At 26.8% G+C, this 19,546-nt stretch overlaps 4 protein-coding genes across 4 annotated transcripts in view; 2 read left to right on the top strand and 2 right to left on the bottom strand.

Annotated features, from left to right (window-relative positions):
- Window positions 1-19,546, top strand: part of LOC114131757 (neuroligin-4, X-linked-like) — a 502,436-nt gene that overhangs the window by 31,590 nt on the left and 451,300 nt on the right. The window lies entirely within an intron of this gene.
- Window positions 1,972-5,024, bottom strand: LOC126549725 (uncharacterized). The gene is made up of 2 exons (XM_050199853.1): window positions 4,327-5,024; window positions 1,972-4,225 (listed from the first exon to the last, which is right to left on the bottom strand). The coding sequence occupies exon 2, from the start codon at window positions 3,177-3,179 to the stop codon at window positions 2,166-2,168; it is 1,014 nt and encodes a 337-aa protein (XP_050055810.1). The 5' UTR covers window positions 3,180-4,225; window positions 4,327-5,024; the 3' UTR covers window positions 1,972-2,165.
- LOC114130317 (rRNA methyltransferase 3, mitochondrial) lies at window positions 8,949-11,358 on the bottom strand. The gene is made up of 4 exons (XM_027995265.2): window positions 10,892-11,358; window positions 10,374-10,636; window positions 10,149-10,301; window positions 8,949-9,820 (listed from the first exon to the last, which is right to left on the bottom strand). Exons 1-4 carry the CDS (start codon window positions 11,137-11,139, stop codon window positions 9,339-9,341), a joined length of 1,146 nt encoding a protein of 381 aa, XP_027851066.2. The 5' UTR covers window positions 11,140-11,358; the 3' UTR covers window positions 8,949-9,338.
- LOC114130320 (protein SPT2 homolog) lies at window positions 11,527-19,191 on the top strand. The gene is made up of 6 exons (XM_050199851.1): window positions 11,527-12,041; window positions 12,691-12,970; window positions 13,729-13,883; window positions 15,366-17,176; window positions 17,246-17,331; window positions 17,539-19,191. The coding sequence occupies exons 1-6, from the start codon at window positions 11,985-11,987 to the stop codon at window positions 17,604-17,606; spliced, it is 2,457 nt and encodes an 818-aa protein (XP_050055808.1). The 5' UTR covers window positions 11,527-11,984; the 3' UTR covers window positions 17,607-19,191.

Genomic DNA, 19,546 nt, shown 5'->3' with positions numbered 1-19,546 from the left:
CATATGGAAATCATCTATGTCCATATGTTTAATAGCTAATTATAATAATATATTTGTTTTTTATTATTGAACCAATTTTAACCAATATCCCCCTATTTCTGTAAATATGTTTTAGATCTGATCTAAATCATAATGTACCTAATAAATTATTTGCAAGGAATAATAAATCATGATTAATTCGAAAAACATACATAATTCCTATTATATATAGTATAAATTGTATAATAATACTACATGTCTACATGCTATAGTTGTAAAATGTAGCCCTCTAATCAAACCTACATTTTACAATAGCTATTAAATTAATTTTTTCAATAGCTATTAAACACATGGACATAGATGATTTCCATATGATTATTTATTATTGAATTCATCAAAATATTAAATTTTTAAATAGACAATGATATAGTTTCAAATAATTTGTATTATTATTTTGTATTTGTTTGATTATTTAAATACAATAATTATACATAAAACCAGAGTAATTTGTATTTTTTATTTTTTTACCTAAACATTAAAAATGGTTAAGTGCTGTTTTGTACCAGGGTGTAATACTGGTTATGCTTTAGATGTCAAACAACAACAATCAATTATTTATATTATTATTATTTATATATTATATTTTTATACATAATATTTTGAATTTTAAACTTTTTTTACAGGAAACATCTTTTGAACTTTAGTTGTATATTTAAGTATACTTAAATATAAGCAGGTAATAAGTAATGAATGATAATTTATATTTCATTCAAATACAAAAATAACGTACATTTATAGTAAAATACATATAATATGTGGTAAAACATAGCCCTCTAATCGAACGACGCGCTCCTGGTGGCAGAATAACCGTGCGACTTTTGTCGGGCCATAATTTGTATACGGAGTTTGGTCTCCTTATCTCTAATCTTCATGGGCGTAGCCTATCCATATCTTTATTATCTATGAGTAAATCATAGTATAAAAAATTAATTCATGGCATAAAATATAATAATATATTTAGCCGTGCTTAAAAATATCTATTCAATCGGAAAATCACTTGGTTGTTTTATAAACTATTGGTAGTCAAAACTATAGTCCGGCTCACGAAAAGTGAACGTTCAAGGTCGATGGGTGGTGTCCAAATGTTGTTGAATCCAGGGGTTCTCCGTTTTGTACTATGTACCTATCGCTGGCCGTCTCATGATCCATGATTCGTTTAACACGAACGGGTTTAGTAGTCACTTGTTGAAAACGGCCACGGGGATCGCTGATATCAACGTTCACTTTTCGTGAGCTGGACTGTAGTCGGTAGCGCCCATCACTACTAGAGTACTGTACTACTGTGGTCTGGTCACTGGTCAGTGGTCGCTTTAGTGCTTTACAATAGAATAGACAATAGACATTATAATATTAAAGACTATAGTTATTATAAAAGTCGGGGACACCGGACATTTTAAGTGTTGCCAGATTTGTAAAATTAACTATTGCCAAACTAACATATGAAAAACGCCATTTACCGCCAAAATGATTAATGAATAAAAACGCCACTAAACGCCAAAAAAAAAAAAAATTTCATAATTACATTATAAGTATCTTTAAAATATAAACTTCAACACTACTTATTTTAACATTATTTGTCATAAATATAAAATATAATTGATAATTGTGGTAAATATTAATCAATAGAATTTTTCTTCTGTACCTATCTGTTAATTAGTAATGTGAAGTAGGTAACTATAATAGATATAATAGATTTAATAAATAAGTAAACACAAAATACACAATGTCTGGGTAAATCAAATATAATATATTTTCATAATTTTTAAATGTTTTAAACAATTTTAAGCGTTTACTAAATTAATACATAAACATTAAACATAATAAAGTAATGATAACAATTTTAATAAAAGAGTAACATTTCATAATAAAAAATATAAATGAAAAACTTTCATAGAAGAACAAGCGTACAGCATTATTCAATTACATGGCAACTTAAAATTAAATATTAATAACAACAGTCTCATTGTTCACAAATAGGTAGTTTAGACTAGTTCAAAACTATATGAATATCAACTTTTAAATAACAATGTTTAGCGTTTGTTGTATTTTTCCTTAGAATACATAAATATAATTAATATAATATAATATAATAGTAATAATACAAATTTCAATGAAAGAGTAACATTTTAATCATAAAAATCAGGCAAACAAACTTCATTAAATAAATTGATCAAATCATCATCAAGTTCAGGATTATTATCAGTATGACTTTGATTGTTTGATTTAAGTTCATCAGGTTTAGGATACATAATTTGTGAGTTTAATCTTTTATACATGTCTTTTGTTGGAGTGAATATGGTACAACAATGTTTAGAAGAAATGAAATAGCACCGTATTCTTAATAATGCTTCTAACATTGGTATAGAAATCCTATTACGTGATTTAGTTTTTATAGACTTCATTATTGAGAAAGTTCTTTCAACTATGGCATTACTGGAAGGTAAAACAAGAATTTTGAGTACAAATTCAGACAATTGCCTGAAAATAAAAGTGCCCCCTGCATCTTGATATGTGTATACTTCAGCCCAAAAATGATAGCTGTCAACAATTTTATCTTTGGCTTTGGCTAAATATGATGTCCAATTCACAGTTACTAATTTATCCCACTGAATAGATAAAAACTCAAATTCAGTTGGCTTAAGAAATATATTAATAAAAGGTAACTCAATAAAGCTTGGATGTAATTGATTGAGACACTGCGAAGGAGAAAATAATTGCAATTTTCTAAAATGATTCAGATTATCTGGTAGTTTCTTTTTTATCTCGTATAATAATTGTTTTATAAACATAAATACCCTACTTTGAATATTATTCTTATTTTCGGGTGATATAATTATGTTAGAGAGACCTTTATTGTATCCTATACCAAAATCACAATGATTGAAACTATTATATACTGAATCATTATCTACATTTCCAATAACACTTTCATAACCAAGTGTCACAATAGAATCTTTCATTATTTTTTTAGCTAAAAAAATAAACAAACTAGTTATATCATCATATGATTTACCTATATCCACAAAATTTTTTTGAAAAGTCAAGTTTAAGTTGTTGAATTCATTTAGTATAGGTCTAATAATTAATAAAAAAAGATAGTTGATATTGTCTTGAAGCATTTCATTGATAACTCTTGCCATATAACATTTTTCTTTATAAATTACCGTGGAGAAATGAGTTTTCAGTTCAAGCCAATTGTCTAAAATTGAATTAACTACATGTGCACGTGCCAGTCATCTAGTACCGGATAACTGTTTAAACTGATACAACTTTTTGTTAGATGAATTTAAGAGATCAAACGTGGCTTTATACTCAAATCGTCTAAGTGGGCTTATATGAAACCAGTTGTATATTTCTCTACAAATAAAATCTATATTACTAGGGAACTGTTCAGTGGCCTTAGACAATGCATTATTGAGGGAATGACAGATGCACCTAACAATTTGTAAGTTAGGACTTTTTTGTTTTAGCAGTGTAAAAAGGGAGTTATATTTGCCACATAAATTATTTGCTCCATCTGTACCAATACCCACCAAGTTAGTTACATCTAATCCAACATCTTTAAGAATTAAGATAACTACAAACATGATTATTGAGAGCTTCAGCTGTACATTTATCTACCTCAATTATATTCAAAAATTCAATTTTTACACATAAGTTTTTTGTACTGAAATATTTTACACACAGACATAAATACTTAATTACAAAGACATCGGTCGATTCATCAACAATAAGAGAATATGGAGTTGTATCTATATCCAGAATGAGCTCTTCAAGTAATGATGGGGAAATCACATTTATAATCAATGTTGAACATTTAGTTCGATGTAACTTTAAATTACTTAAAGGTGAATTATTCTTTTTCCCCATAACCTTTAGTATTTCTCCAAGATGATCTATACTTTTTATGGAAGTATGAGTAGCAACATACAGGGACAACTTTAAATCTAATTCTTTTTGTTCATTAGTGATTATAATTAAATTACTTAAGACGTCTTGATTGAACTGTTGAGGATTCAGATTTTTAATTTTTTTACGGTGAATTTTTGTATTTGCATGTCTTTGTAAATCAGTCAAATGAGCTCTAAGGAATGACCGACAAATCTTGCAAAACGCTTCTCCGATTTTATTTGCATCGGGATCAGCTTCTTTTAACCATCCTAAGGTTTAATACATTAATATTTACCTATACAGACATAATATATTTGATATAAAGACAATAATATATAATATATATATAATGTCATTATATTTAAATTCAAAATTACAATTATACAAATTTATTACCTTTAGCCCACTTTTCTGTTTCCCAACATTTCCGATACTTTCTAAGTTTTTCTGTCTTGGCCATCACCTATGACAGACTTTATTCGACTACGTTCAATGAGTTCAATGCAATGCATGGTGTTTTTCTTTACGTACTTTGTACGTGTATGTAGCAGATGTGTATATGCAACATATCTTAGACTAGGTTTTCCCTTGATAATCATTGTAATTGTTTAAAAATAACTATTTAAAATGTTGAAAAGACAACAATAAATCTGATAATATATTTTATAATTTGTTTATTATGATATTCAAACAAAATTAATGTGATAAAAACATGCCTATCAACAATTTTCTGATATTGCGATAATATAGTACACGGTCTTAGAAGATATCATCAAACTTTAATTTTTTCCTTGCAGAAAACCTAAAAGGAACTGCATTAGGTAATAATCGAGGACGTAACAAAGGAACCTAAACAATCATTTTTCATAACTCATGAGATATACTTTCTAAATACTATGTGTAGTCTACGTAATGTCATCTATAACTTACTGAGCATACAATATTCCCCACTTTATCAAATATATCCTTTTTTTTTTTGTATTTGGTCTGTACGAAAATGTTCTTCACAGACAACATTATTATCATACAAATTTTGAACATCGAGGGATTTTAACCATTCGTTTTTTAAAAGTTTGTCTTTTGGAATGGAAAACACAGAAAGTTTTTTGTTGGTATTACAACCAAATAAACAAATATTGTTTGGCATAATTTATTCTTTAGCAACTAAAAACTTAGACGACAAAGTAATTCTTTCAATTCATAACGATCCAATCATAGCCTCTTCTAATTTACAGTCTCAATTAAATTTACAATCCAAATGGTATGAAAAATGGCGTGTAAAAGTAAATCACAGCAAGTCGGTTCATACAACTTTTACCCTCAGACACGGTCAATGTCCAAATGTTACAATAAATAACATACCAATCCCACCACTCAATGCTGTTAAATATTTAGGATTAATCCTTGACCAAAAATTAACTTGGAACAATCATATAAGAGCCAAAAGTTTAATCCTTAATGCTCGATCTAGATCACTAAAACCAATTTTATCAAAAAATAAATTTACTAGCCTAAAAACAAAACTACTTGTATACAAAACTCTCCTTAAGCCAATATGGACATACGGATTACAACTCTGGGGATTGGCTAAAAAATCCAATTTAAACAAAATTCAAGTCTTTCAGAATATTACCCTTAGAAAAATAGCTAACGCCCCCTTCTATGTCTCTAATGAAACTCTCCACCAAGATCTAGGTATCCTACCTGTTGTAACTGAAGTGAAACTATTTTACAAACGGGTTTTCGACAGACTTGAAAATCACCCTAACCCTCTAATAAAAGAGCTACATACCTTCTCACTACCAGGAAATCCACAACGTAGACTTAAAAGGAAATGGTGTCGTGACCATTTAAATTAATTATCCCGTAATTACCCTAATATAACGCCAAGTAAGTAAGTGTCACTAATGGGTGGCTTCTTCCTCAAGCAATCCATGTTTTTTTTTTTTTAAACTCTTATCTTATACGCTTATTGTGCAAAATGTATAGATTGTGTATGTGCATAATATGTAAAATAAAAAAAAAAAAAATTTTTACTTTCAGACAATCTTGGTTTAATTTGACTGTCAAAACTCAAAACATACATAAAATTACAGTTTTATAATAAATAATCCATATCTAGGATTGACTTAGATAATAGATATTTTGAAGCCATCAGCTGTAGTTTGTGTCAAAAAACATCCTTTTTCATAAAATTATTGTTTAAATTTAATTCCCAAGTATTGATCCACGTCAAAGCTTTTTTTAACACTTCTTTCTTTCTTTAATTTTATAAATCAGTGGTTGTCAACCATTTTGGATCCACGGCTCGTTTTGACTTTGAAATAAAATATACGGCTTCCATACGAACATTTAAAACAAACAAATTTACATATTTTAATCTAACTTAATTTAATGATAAACATGTAATTATTAAAAATAGGAACATTTATTTTTTTACAACTATAAAAATAATACAATAATAATAATATTAATATTGAATGGGATGGCTGTGCTTTTTTTTGTTGTATAATATTATCAAATCAATCGGGGCGTAAATTTTTAAAGCGCGATTCTCATTTTCATTTCAGTATTCAGTCTTCCGTCCAAGAGTATCCATATGGGGGGGGGGGGCAAGGGAGGGACATGTCCCCCTGGAAAATGTTGAAAATTTTAGTATATTGTTTACTATGATCAGAATTTATTTATTTATTTAGATAAAATTTGAAAATTAATGTAATATAAGATAATCTATAATTAAAAAAAAAAAAAAAATCGATTTAATTACTGTGAAAAATCAGGTTATTAGCTATAAATAACAACATGCTTTTTCGTTTATATTCTATGGATAATTATAAATTCTTAAAATATTGTGTATTGCCATAGATACAATATGTATATTATGTATGTGTACAGTGTACACCATAGAAAAAAATATACACTTTAGATTACAGAGCCTATATAATATACATATAGCCCAAGGTGGATATAGCCATATATCATATATATATATATATATATATCATATACCTTGATATAGCCATTTCCATTTATAAATGGATTGATAAATTAAAATTTTGTCTCCCCTTTGAGAATTTACCTATGGGCGCCTTTGTTTCCGTCTTTGACTTTGTGTACAATGTACATGAATACAAATATACAATATGATGTATATCAGTTAACATTAATTGTTTAAATTAAAAACTGTAATCTACACTTCTTTACTTAGATATAATTATATTACCTAACCGGCCGTAGATTCATCTGTTCAGTTTTTACTGTGACATTTTTAATTCTATAAGCGAAGTGATAAAGGTATTGGTTTTATAATAACGTATACACATACACGTTCTATACCTACCTACTTTAATATGCTTTTATAGCAGAAAAATTCTTCGATTTTCAACTTTGAGTGGTTTTTGATAGAAAATTTATCTAGTTGGTACTTTAAGGTTAAAATTGAAAATTTATAGTAAGTGCTTTTCAAAACGATCGTTAAATGGCTAAGTTGGTACAACAAATAAAACAGGAAAAGAAGTATTTTTTTTTGCAATTAGGTAAATAATAATTAATCGTAACAATTTTCATCAAATACCTATTTATATAGATTAAGGCATAATAGGCAATTATAGGTAGGTAAACATTTATTAAATATCAATGATAATATTATCATATTATATTAGTTCAAAAATATTATTTATTAAATTAATTAAAACATTGCCATGATAACATCGGTTGTATAAATTGTTTACTATGTACAATTATATATTTCTAAATATTAAAATATTTAGATTCATTTTTTAATTTAAAGTTATTGCCTATTTATTGTACCATAAACCTGAAAACGGTCAGTCCTTTATTGATTACCAATTGTAGTATCAGTCAGTTTCAACTCAATCTCACCCTCTAAATACTACAAATATCTCTCAATCTAACCATTTAGCTACAGCATACAGTCAACAATATACACCACGATTTACATATTCACAATACGATCATCCAAATTACACAACTGCAGTTCCGTATGGTACGCCTCATCAAATGTACACTCAAATGAACCAAAATAATATAGTACCATCACCTGCCAGTGACATTTCTCAAGAGTCGTCAGATCTTGATATATTTGGATGAAAATATAATTTAAAAAATATATAAAGTGATTCTATTTATATAAGTACTTCTTTTTAATTTTGTTAAACGTTAAAGGTTGATTTTTTTATTTTGTTTTAAATTTTAACATTAAAATGTTTTTTCTTTCATATGGTGATATTAAAATTTACTTTGTTTTATAATAAAAGTAGTATAAAAATATATTTCAGTAAATAATAATTTAAGCAAAATTTTTGTTTAATTTCCCTTAATTATTATTAGTTATAATAATTTACACAGACTTACCTTAAAGTGACGATAAGTTTTTCGTTTGGTGATATGCAATATCTTATTGCATTTTCATCAGCTTCTAGATCATCTTTAATTATGTCTAATAGATCATCAAATGATTTAATAGACATTCTAAAATAATTAAAAAATTTGTCATTGTGTTCTCGAAGTTTTGGATATAAGGTAATATAAAGACTAAAAGAAAGTCTTGTTTTTAAAATTGGATGAACCCAATATTTTCTTTCCCTTTTTTGTCTTTGTCTTCTTATCCTTCGGTGGACAACCCATAAACACACAGCATCTACTACGTCCATTCTCGATGGATGTCTGAACTGTACTAAAATATTATTTACTTTGATATCTATTATTTATTACTTACACTGCTTTATTCAACGCGCGTAAAACGCAGCTATCTGAACGGTCATACGCGCGTTTTGCGGCGGGCTAACGCGCGTGTACGCGCGTCCATGTGAACCTAGCCTAAATGTATGTACGTAACATTTTAGTATCTATTATCTTAAATCAATACACTTTTTTTTTTAAATATTGGACTTCCTTGGATATCCTATAATGTTCATTATAGATTCAGCAGTAGTAAATTTTAAGTATCCTCTTATAGACCTGGACTGAGCGAGAATAACTGCTAAACTAAGTCTAAATGTTGTTAGAAGGTATTACATTTATTTACTCCAACCCATTTTAATAAGTTATGGGCTATTAAAACTTCTAAATACTCAGTGGGCTGATGAAACATTATGTATTATAACATATTAATATGGATATATCAAGTTGTCCTCGAAAGGTAACACCATACATTATAGGGTTAATAAGTAATTCTTGCTTACATGATTAATAGTGGGTGAAAAAATAAAAATAAATTAACATTTATTTTAAAGGGTCAAGTATTTGAAAAAAATAAAATTTATGCAAGAAGTTTATCTTTGTTGTTGACTATATAAATTTAACATATTTATAATACCTATTTTCTTTTTCATTTATTCACATAAACAAATTATTTTATACAATATAAATTCTAAAACTATATAATCTTAACATGCTTGTTCAATTTCATCGACTTCTTGTTCACTTTTTATTAAGTTTAACATTTGTTTTCTGACTTCAAAACATAATATACCTACAGCTGTTGCAGAGTTTAAGCTTTCTATTCCATTTTCAAGTGGAATGTTTATGCGGATACCTTTTCGTTTTTTGGCAAACTCATACCCTTCATCACTTAACCCGTGTGTCTCACCTCCAATAATGAGTATCAAAGGAGTGGTTTTACAGTAATCTACTTCATAGTAAGGAGCTATTGGTAATTCAATTGGAGCTGTTTTTCTAAAAACATTTACATTTGTATCTTCATCGGTATTCGAATCATCAATGTTGCTCCCTAAGTTGTTATCGGCCAAACAGACTTGACCTTTGATATTTTGCAAATTGCTCCAGCTGACATCTGATAATATTTTCATCCTGAAATGTGCACCACAACCAGCTCTCAATACTTTATCTCCCCACAAATCAGTACAACCTAAACAACAAGATTAAATTGGTTTTTGAAACATGCTGCAAAATATAAAATGTGACAATACAAAGATTGGGTACCAAAAATTGTTGTCTCGGTCTTTCACATGACGTGCAACATAGTAAATAATGGCTTGATAATTTGATACACATAAATTCACACTAAATCCAAATCTGATACCTCTATTTTTAAAATAATATTAATAAATTTATTGTATTGATTGCATTGATGTATGTAAAATAGATTTTTTTTTATGCAGCACTTATGAAAGATAGAGACAATAAATAACGGCAATAGTCCATTTTTAAAAATAATTTTTAATTTTATTTTTTACCTTTCATTAAAATAATTTGTGATGCGCCAACAGCTGTTACAGTTCTTAACACAGCCCCTAAATTACCAGGTTCGCGAATATTATCACATATTACTGTGATTGGAAATGATTTTTTTCGGACTCTATGATCAATAGTTGGAAATTCAAAGATACCTAAATATTTAAAAATACAATTATTAAAGTTTTAATATTATTAAACATTATATGTTTATTCTATAGTCTTACCCATTATTCCTTGAGAAGTCTCAGTCTCTGAAAATAATTGAATCATTTTGTAAGGAGTCTTATAAAATATTGTACTTTCGACTGGGAGATCTCGTAGCTCTTCAGGTAAACATAAGTTTTCTAAAACTCTCTTCTGACTGAAGAATATTTGTTTTGGCTTTACACTAGCATTTAATGCATCTTGTATCAGACGTTTACCTTCTAAAAGTATGCCATTATTTTGTTGACGTCTTTTTTTGTTTTTAATACTAATCATGGCTTGACTGAAACAAAACATTAATTTTAAAAGTTATTTAACTGTTCTCAATTGAAATGACTACACACACAATTTTTCATCGTGAATTCAGAAATGATATAATTTCTGCAGTAGTGATAAATATTAAATTTAAGTGAGTTTGGATTTAATAGTGTTGAGATTGTAAGAGTTCTAAAGAGATGTGCCATACGTGTCAAATTTTTAATGATTATTATAATACAGAGTAGTCAGTACTAACACTACTAACAGATTTAATACTAACCTCAGTAAGGGACTAGTTTCTTTAAGTATGAGATACGAAGGAAATCCATTGTCATCTTTTTCAACAACTGACAATACTCCACTGCGAGCATGCGGTTTAATGCTGTTCAACAGATCATTGTTTGATTGTTTCTTGTTTGAACCCTTTGTATCTGACTGTTTAATATCCGATAGATATGTTCGTATGGTGGTGTTGTTGCACAAAGCACGTCGAAAATTAACCGAAAAACTACTACCGATCGCTTTCATTTTCGATCAACTCCGTTGTAGAGTTCAAATAATATTTCGATGTTATGTTACTGATGAAACTTTGGTATGGAATTTGCAGACGCCTACTTACATAGTATGTATAATAAATTAGGAATTATAACAATTTGCGGCGGAGACTGTGACGGCCGACTGGTAAAATTCGGTAAACAATCACTATAAAGCTATGAACAATTTAAAATTATCGGAAACTTGCCCCGGTCCCAAGCGAATGCATTACACAAATTTATTGTATAATATCTTAACCTGTAAAAACATGTGTAAGCATACCGATAATAGTGATTATGATAATAGTTATCGTTCATTCATACATTTTGATAAAATATCAACGCAACTAAATAAATGTATGACTCGGGAACAGCTGTTGCTATTACAGGCATTTACAGCTGTTTCAATGTTTATTCTTCACAATTGAACATGTGGCGTATACGAGATAAAACATAATATTATCAATGTACCTATCCCGACTTAAGTAAAATGTGGTGGCACGATTTAAATAATTGTGTGTGCTGATAACTTCAAACAAACTTTCTACAACCTTAATGGTTTAATTTTAATATCAGTCGACTCAGTCGACGTCGTACCATTTGTGATTCATGTTCTAGTCTTTAATAAGTAGTAATAATAGTAAAATGTGAATTTTTTTCGATACAACAATAATAATTTTATTCATTTATTCGACTCTTTTTGGTCTAAATATTTTATTTAAACGGTCGTTGATTTACCATTAATTATGTTCAATATGATTTTTTAGTATTTTGATATTTCGTTCTAGTTAGGTAATGGAATATTGGCTGTAATTGCATCGCCATTCACTTGTTGCGATAATGGATTTTCACACTTTACTATACCAGGCACAAAAAAACAACACAAGAGACAATGAAGTAAGTGATTAAAAAATTATTAGTTAGGGTTAAACAAATTTTTTTAGTTTTAAATGACAAGTTAAAATCATACAATTAAATGACCTGTTTACTTGTTGTTTTAATTAAAATATCTAATATTGCACGTCTGTGTTGATTTATAGCTGTGTAAGACGTAAATTCCATTACACATTTTAACTACCATATTGAGCATCATTTATGTTCATCAAAACTATTTTTTTTTTTGAAGGTAGCTAAATTAGTCAGCTTGGTCACTTACCTTTCAATCAAACAAAAATTAATAATTACTTACTACCATAAGCCTATTTAACTCTTGGTTAGGTATGATGTAATGTGTTGTAATAAGTTTAATCTATATTATTCTTCATCTATTCAAGTCGAAAAATATATAGTGTTGGAGCAAACTTGTTTGCTTTTTGATGCGTTTGCTTATAAATATCACTTTATTACAAGGTTATGATAAATTAAAACCAAAAAATCAAATAATTTATTTTAACATTGCATATATTTCAGTTTATTGTCACTAAGATTATAGTATTTGATGTGTTTTTTTATTAAAAGAACAGGCCAAATTATTATAAAAAGACTAGAAAGAACTCAAATTTACATTTTATACTTTATAATTATACAAATATTTTATTTTGTCCAGGTTAGATATTTCAAAGCATCATTGGATCCACCGAAAAAAGAAACAAAAGAAAGTAGACAATTGTCTGATAGTATTAAGAGGTTTTTAGCTAAAAAAGATGAAGAAGATAGACTCAAACAAATAGAAGAACAGAAAAAAAAAGATGAATTAATATTGTTGCGTAGTCAAGATAGGAAATCATTCAAAAGGGTTCAGTCTATGTTAAACCGAACTAAGTCAGCAAATAAATCAGTTATCGAGGATGCTAAAGATGATGTTAATACATCTGTTACCATGGCTGGTTAGTACAACAACTACTTACTATAATATAATTATTTATGTAAAATAATATTTCTTTTATAGTGCTTTTATTTAAATTATATTACACATTCTTTTTAATTATGTTGACAGTAATAACAGTATAGTAATATAATAACAATAAAAATTGTGAGTTATCCATTTTCTATGGATTATATATATATTTTCACTGTTTCACCACATTTAAATTTATTTGATAAATATTTTCTACAATATTATGTTTGTTAATTTAAGCTTAAATGTATGTTATATAATATTAACAATTGTGATGAATACTAATATTTTTACAATCATCATTTAAAACTGATTTATATCGATATTAATTATTTTTGTATATTATATGTATAGTTATAATATATACACTCGTATATATATTTTTGTTAAGATAGAGCTCATATTGAGTAGGTTTGAGAATTATTACTTAATTAAAATTTGGTAGGTCAGTACATGCTTTGTGGTGAAGCAAAAACTATACAGGTTCATATCTATATATTTTAAAGTTTTAAACTACTATTATATGTTTGGATGTTTATATACTATTTTGGCATGCCCCTTGACTTTTGAGACATAATAATATTTGTTTTTTAAAATATTTAAAAATTATTAAAATTTATTTAAATTTAAGTTGATGAATTCAATTATTTTAAAGATTGTTGGTTTGATTATTGTTAAGCATTATTATTTTTTTAGTATTTTATAATATATATATATACATTATACTTAATGTTTAATTAATTATAGGATTTAATCAACCGGATGAAGATGACTATGGATATGTTTCTAAAGATGCCATGGCCATATATAACAATATTATGAACAAATATGTAAATACTCCAGCTGATACAAGAAGTGTAAAAACTGCTAATCACAGAAGTCATGACATTTCTGGTACAAAAGTATGTAATTTGGCTTGAGATAAAAGTATAATAAAATAAATAGTGAATAAAAATTTAAGTACTTAATACAACATTATAATATATTATTATAGAATTTATTGGTTGTTTTAATATTACCTATGATATTAATTGTATCTTATAAATTTGAAATTTATTCAGCATTATATTTTCAAAAGATGTAATATCTATATTTATGGCTTAATTAGTTTTTCATATTTATCCAATACAATAGAACCTTATAAGTCACTATCCCTAAGTTTCTGTGTTGAATTTTTTTCCAGTACTAATCATTCAGCATTAAATTTTCATATTAATTTATTTTAGTATATTGCATTTTTCTATAAGTTAAAATTATTATCTAGTACCCATTGCCTATTACTTTTGACTAAATTGTATGTATGACAGATTAGATAAAGTTTACAATGCCTATGCAATAAAATATAAGATAAATGACAGAGCTTAATAACTTTTTTATTATTGAGCTACAACTCAATAATAACATTGATATTTAATTAAAGTTTAGCTAATAACCAATAAATAACACCGATTTTACTCATTCTTGATTTTATTTTTAATGTTCAGTTTACTGTCAACCTATCGTTATATATAATCATGATTGTTGTATATATTTTTATGAACATCTAATTTTTTTTGTTGTATCTATGTATACTGTTGTATACATAATTATTATGAATAAAAATTTCTCTTAAGAAATAATCATTATTATTTAAATTTTTATGTATACTTTAAATTAACTCAAAGTTTAATACCTATGGCAAATTGTTTTTGGTCCTTTAAGATTTCAAAATATTTCAAGTTCCACTGTGTATAAATAAATAAATAATTATCAACATTTGAATCATATAATAAAATAAAAATTCTAAAAATATAAATCAAGTGCATTATATATGTTTTTTTATGTATAAACTATTATAGAAACTATTCATATAAATTTGTTATCAACTTTAATTTGCTGATAATTATGGTATTAGATGAATATATTTTTAGTACTTTTGGTTTTTTAATAGTTCATGCTTATGTAATTTGAATTGTAGTTTAAAAATGAGAAATTTTACGCTGTTGTATACTTAACAATTTAAAATAAATAAAATAGTGATTATATCACAATTTAATATTTGGTAATTATTAATTTGTCATTTATTCTATGAGTATGTAATGACTATGTAATAAGTTAATATTAAAATAAAATATAAAGTTAATCATATATGATTTAAATATTTGATACTTAAAATTTATCATATAAATTATTAAACATAGCATTAATGAACCACTACAAATTTACATTTATAAATTTTATAATCAGAGATTTCAAATATTTATAAATAAATGTAATTTTAATTTGTATTTGATCTACCATTTAAGTATATTTTTTAAATCATATTCAAAATATTAACTGTATTAAATTCTTTTTTTTTATAGTTGTTTTGTAAGAAATACTGATTATTTAATTATTTATTTTAGGATCGTGTTAGAGCAGCATTGTTGAAAGAAGAAGAAGATCAATTACTGCCACATAAAAGAAAAAGAAAACCTAAGGACATAGATAATGGGGAAGATTATCAGGATAGTGTTGAACCACAGCAAAAAAAATCCAAACCTGATATTAATACAGAAAAAATCAAAAAACGACCATCACAACCTCCACCATTAAATTTTCAAGAATTACTTAAAATTGCTGAAAAAAAACAATATGAACCTATAATAATTGAAAAACCTAAGAAGGAAGAACCTTTACCTATGATGACCAAAAAAGAAAGACAAAAATATTTAGAAGAAAAGAGAATTGAAGAAATAAGACAAGCTAGGCGACAAGGCAAACCCTTACCTGTTACGACTGATAGACCCAAAGAAATTAAATCAGTTGAAAGGATTCAAAAATCATCTGCCTCTTCTTCGAAAGTTGATATACACGCAGAGGATAAACTGAAAAAGAGTGCTTCTGTATGGTCTAAAGATTATAAAATTAGTAAAGAGCTAAATAATAATAGTAAAAATGATAAATATGTGCCTAGGTCATTAAATAATTCTGAAAGTTCACGAATGAACTCAAATGGTAATAGAACCACTTCTAAAAGTTCATTAGAACCAAGTATGATTAATGAAAAAAGGTATAATTCTAATGATGATCGTTATTCACCAAAACCAAAATCAATCAATGATCAATATATACCTAAAGCTAAAAATTCTGTTGAAAATAATTTTTCACCAAAATCTAGAGGTATCTCAAACAATGATAGATATGTATCTCAATCTAGAAGTTCATCGTCTGACAAGTATTCGCCAAAACCCAAGAGTTCAATGGCATCTGATAAATATGTTTCAAAACCAACCCCTACTGAAAGATATGTGCCTAAATCTAGAAGTCCTCCAGCTGAGAAGTATTCTCCAAAACCCAAAAGTTCAATGTCTTCAAATAAATACGTGTCAAAATCAACTCCTACTGAAAGATATGTGCCTCAATCGAGAAGTCCACCACCTGACAAATATTCTCCAAAACCCAAAAGTTCAATGTCTTCAAATAAATACGTGTCAAAATCAACTCCTACTGAAAGATATGTGCCTCAATCGAGAAGTCCACCACCTGACAAATATTCTTCAAAACCTAAGAGCTTAATACCTTCTGATAAAAATGTTTCAAAACAAACACTCACTGAAAGATATGTGCCTAAATCAAAATTCTCAGCTGATGAGAAATATTCACCAAAACTTAAAAGTAGTGTACAATCAGAAAGATACGTGCCCAAAGTAAAAAGCTCGCCTTCTAGTGAACGATATACACCTAGTGCAATTAAGAATTCAACTGAAAAATACAGTCCTAGACCAATGTCTTCTCAAAATATGAAATCAAAACCTACCAGTTCAAACGATAAATATGTCCCAATGTCAGTTGATAAATCTAAAAAGTTACAGACCAGTAATAATACTAAACCTAGACAACTACCACCTAAGGAAATGGCACCTAAACAATTTCCTCCTAGAGATATGAAACCTAAGCAGTTCCCACCTAGAGACATGGTGCCTAAGCAGTTCCCACCCAGAGATATGATTCCTAAACAATTTCCACCCAGAGATATGATTCCTAAACAATTTCCACCTCCTGATATGAGAAGGCGAGATGATCGGCATATGCCGATGCGAAACAAACGTCAAGTTATTGAATCAGATTCGGACGAGTATGATTCTGAATTGGATGACTTTATTGATGATGGGCCTGAAGATGAAGCTGATTACTCCAAAGTTATTTCAGAAATTTTCAAATACGACAAATCAAAGTAAAATTATTTATCTAATAAGTAGCTTTTTGAATATGTTGTAATCATTATTTTCATTTACATTTTTAGATATAGAGGAATGGATGAAGATGATGAATGCATGGAATCTGATTACCGTACTCTTCAAAAAGAAGAGTATAAAAGTGCTAGAGCTGGTAAGGAATGTTTTACATTTGAAATAAAATCTATTACATATACCTATGTGTTTATTAAACCTTTTTAAATATTAACATAATTTTTTACTTTGTAGTCATAGAAATGTAAAAATCCTACACAATTTATAATTATCTTAAAATAATTTAATTAACTGTATAAATTATCTAATCTATATTGATTTCTTTTATAAATTATTTTTCTTTTAGGGCTTTTGGAAGATTTAGCAGATATTCGAAGAGAAAAACAAATGATGAAGAGACGGAAAAAACTTTAATTTTGATACTATTTGTAATTTTAGTATGTTTACTTTTGTTACCTTAATTTGTATAATCTTGTTTTATAAGGTTTACTAATCTTTACAAAGACATATTTTTGGTATAGTTAAGTATATGTTTAATATATGTATAGTATATTTATTATTCATTTAAATGTTTCTTAAGTTGTAATACATTTTAAACAATTTACTTATTAGCATTAGTATTTTGCTTTTTTAGTCATACTTAGTATTAAATTTAAAACTTCATTGCTTTTTGTATATTTTACATACATATTTATCATTGTTTCATTTTTATGTCTATTCAAAACAATCTTTATTGTCTTTTGCTTTTGTACAATTTTGTTTTATTTAAACCTTTTATTTATATTCTTTAAATGTAACTGTCTTATTTATATTTCTATGATCATCATTATTTTTCCCAATATTTGAGTAATACATTATTAAATTATTGTTTGGAATTTGAGATTATGAGTACCAAGATAATGAACTAATAAATAATAATGAATCATTTCATACTATGATTATTGATTAATTTCTGAATATTTGCATGAATTAATTAACTTGATTTCCAATTGTGGATACCTTTTTCTTTGAAAATATAATAATATTATCAACTATTTAATTTTAAATATTGAAATCAAATAATATTGGACTTGGAGAATTGTACTTTAGCCAAAATATTTAAACAAAACAAAATTTCAAATTTAAATACTCAAATCATGTTAGTTAATTGTTTAGTTGGGAGTAAAATTGTGTCATCTAATTAAATTAAGCTTATGAGACATTGGGAAATATTCATAATATATTAAGTGTCAACTAATAGGGAAGTTAATAACGAGCTAGTTTCAATTTTTTTTTGTTTGACTTCTATATTATAATCATTGATAATGTTGGTAAATATATATAGTGTTATTTTAAATAAATATATGTAGTAAATAATAATGAACAATGTGATGTAATATGTTTGGGTTTTATACTTAAAAATGTATTTTTGTAAGTTTAAATTATTTACAATTTAACTATTTTTCATTTAATTTTCAGTTCTTACAGATTTTAGTATGTATGTGCTAAAGGCAGGGCTTTTAACTTATGCGTTTGTTTTTTCTTCTTGTGCATAATTCTTTGTTTTAGTTTGTTTGAATAGTATATTTTTGTACCAAAACCAATTTTACGTATACTGTACCTTAATAACCATTTACCTGGTTTATACATATATAAATATAATTTAATTGAATTTGGGGGGGGGGGGGCTAAGCTCCTCTGATGCGCTCCTATACTTGTAATGTAATATAATGACCGGTTTTTTTTGTTAATTGATTTGTTCAAAATGAAAATTATAAATAATTGTTAAATGCATGTTGCATGTGGGTTTATAATTTTTGTTAAAGTAAATAATTATTAATTAATACCTATTATTGTAAATATAATAACCGTGCAAGTGTAAAATTTTTTTTTCCTTTGTGATTGAATCGGGAAAAATTAAATTGTTATTATTTTTATTATATTGCATAAGTAATATAGGTAAATTATTTGTTTTTGTTTTTAAATAAAAGTACATTATATTATAAAATTTGAGTGAAAATAAATTATGATTTCATCCAAGTATTTTAAGTACCTATCCAAATAGTTTGACAAAATTATCTTTGGTTAATGCTTTGCGTCGTCAGTTTGAAAACAATTAGAATATTAAAAAAATTTATTATACCAGATTGACGAAAAAAATATGACAAAGAACAAAATAAAATAAGCACCTGCTGCAAGCTATGACAAATATGTAATGTCATTGATACATTAAAAATAACATTATGTAATTCATATATGGAATAATCAATAACTATTAGAGATGTGTATATAATATTGAACATTTTAGTTTTTTTTTTTTTTTTGACTATTATTATTGGACCTATTAACCATGTACACAATATACACTACACAAG

Source organism: Aphis gossypii, chromosome 2, assembly GCF_020184175.1.
Source record: "Aphis gossypii isolate Hap1 chromosome 2, ASM2018417v2, whole genome shotgun sequence".
Lineage (NCBI taxonomy): Eukaryota > Metazoa > Arthropoda > Insecta > Hemiptera > Aphididae > Aphis > Aphis gossypii.
This window is presented reverse-complemented; position numbering and strand designations above follow the sequence as displayed.

Excerpts from the sequence above, each read along its gene's own strand:
- LOC114130317 (XM_027995265.2), bottom strand. The coding sequence starts at position 11,139 with ATGAAAGCGATCGGTAGTAGTTTTTCGGTTAATTTTCGACGTGCTTTG. Across the intron at positions 10,637-10,891 it reads GAAACTAGTCCCTTACTGAG|TCAAGCCATGATTAGTATTA; the intron begins GTTAGTATTAAA and ends GTTTTGTTTCAG. Across the intron at positions 10,302-10,373 it reads GACTTCTCAAGGAATAATGG|GTATCTTTGAATTTCCAACT; the intron begins GTAAGACTATAG and ends TTAAATATTTAG.
- LOC114130320 (XM_050199851.1), top strand. The coding sequence starts at position 11,985 with ATGGATTTTCACACTTTACTATACCAGGCACAAAAAAACAACACAAGA. Across the intron at positions 12,042-12,690 it reads ACAACACAAGAGACAATGAA|GTTAGATATTTCAAAGCATC; the intron begins GTAAGTGATTAA and ends TATTTTGTCCAG. Across the intron at positions 12,971-13,728 it reads TACATCTGTTACCATGGCTG|GATTTAATCAACCGGATGAA; the intron begins GTTAGTACAACA and ends AATTAATTATAG.
- LOC126549725 (XM_050199853.1), bottom strand. The coding sequence starts at position 3,179 with ATGGCAAGAGTTATCAATGAAATGCTTCAAGACAATATCAACTATCTT.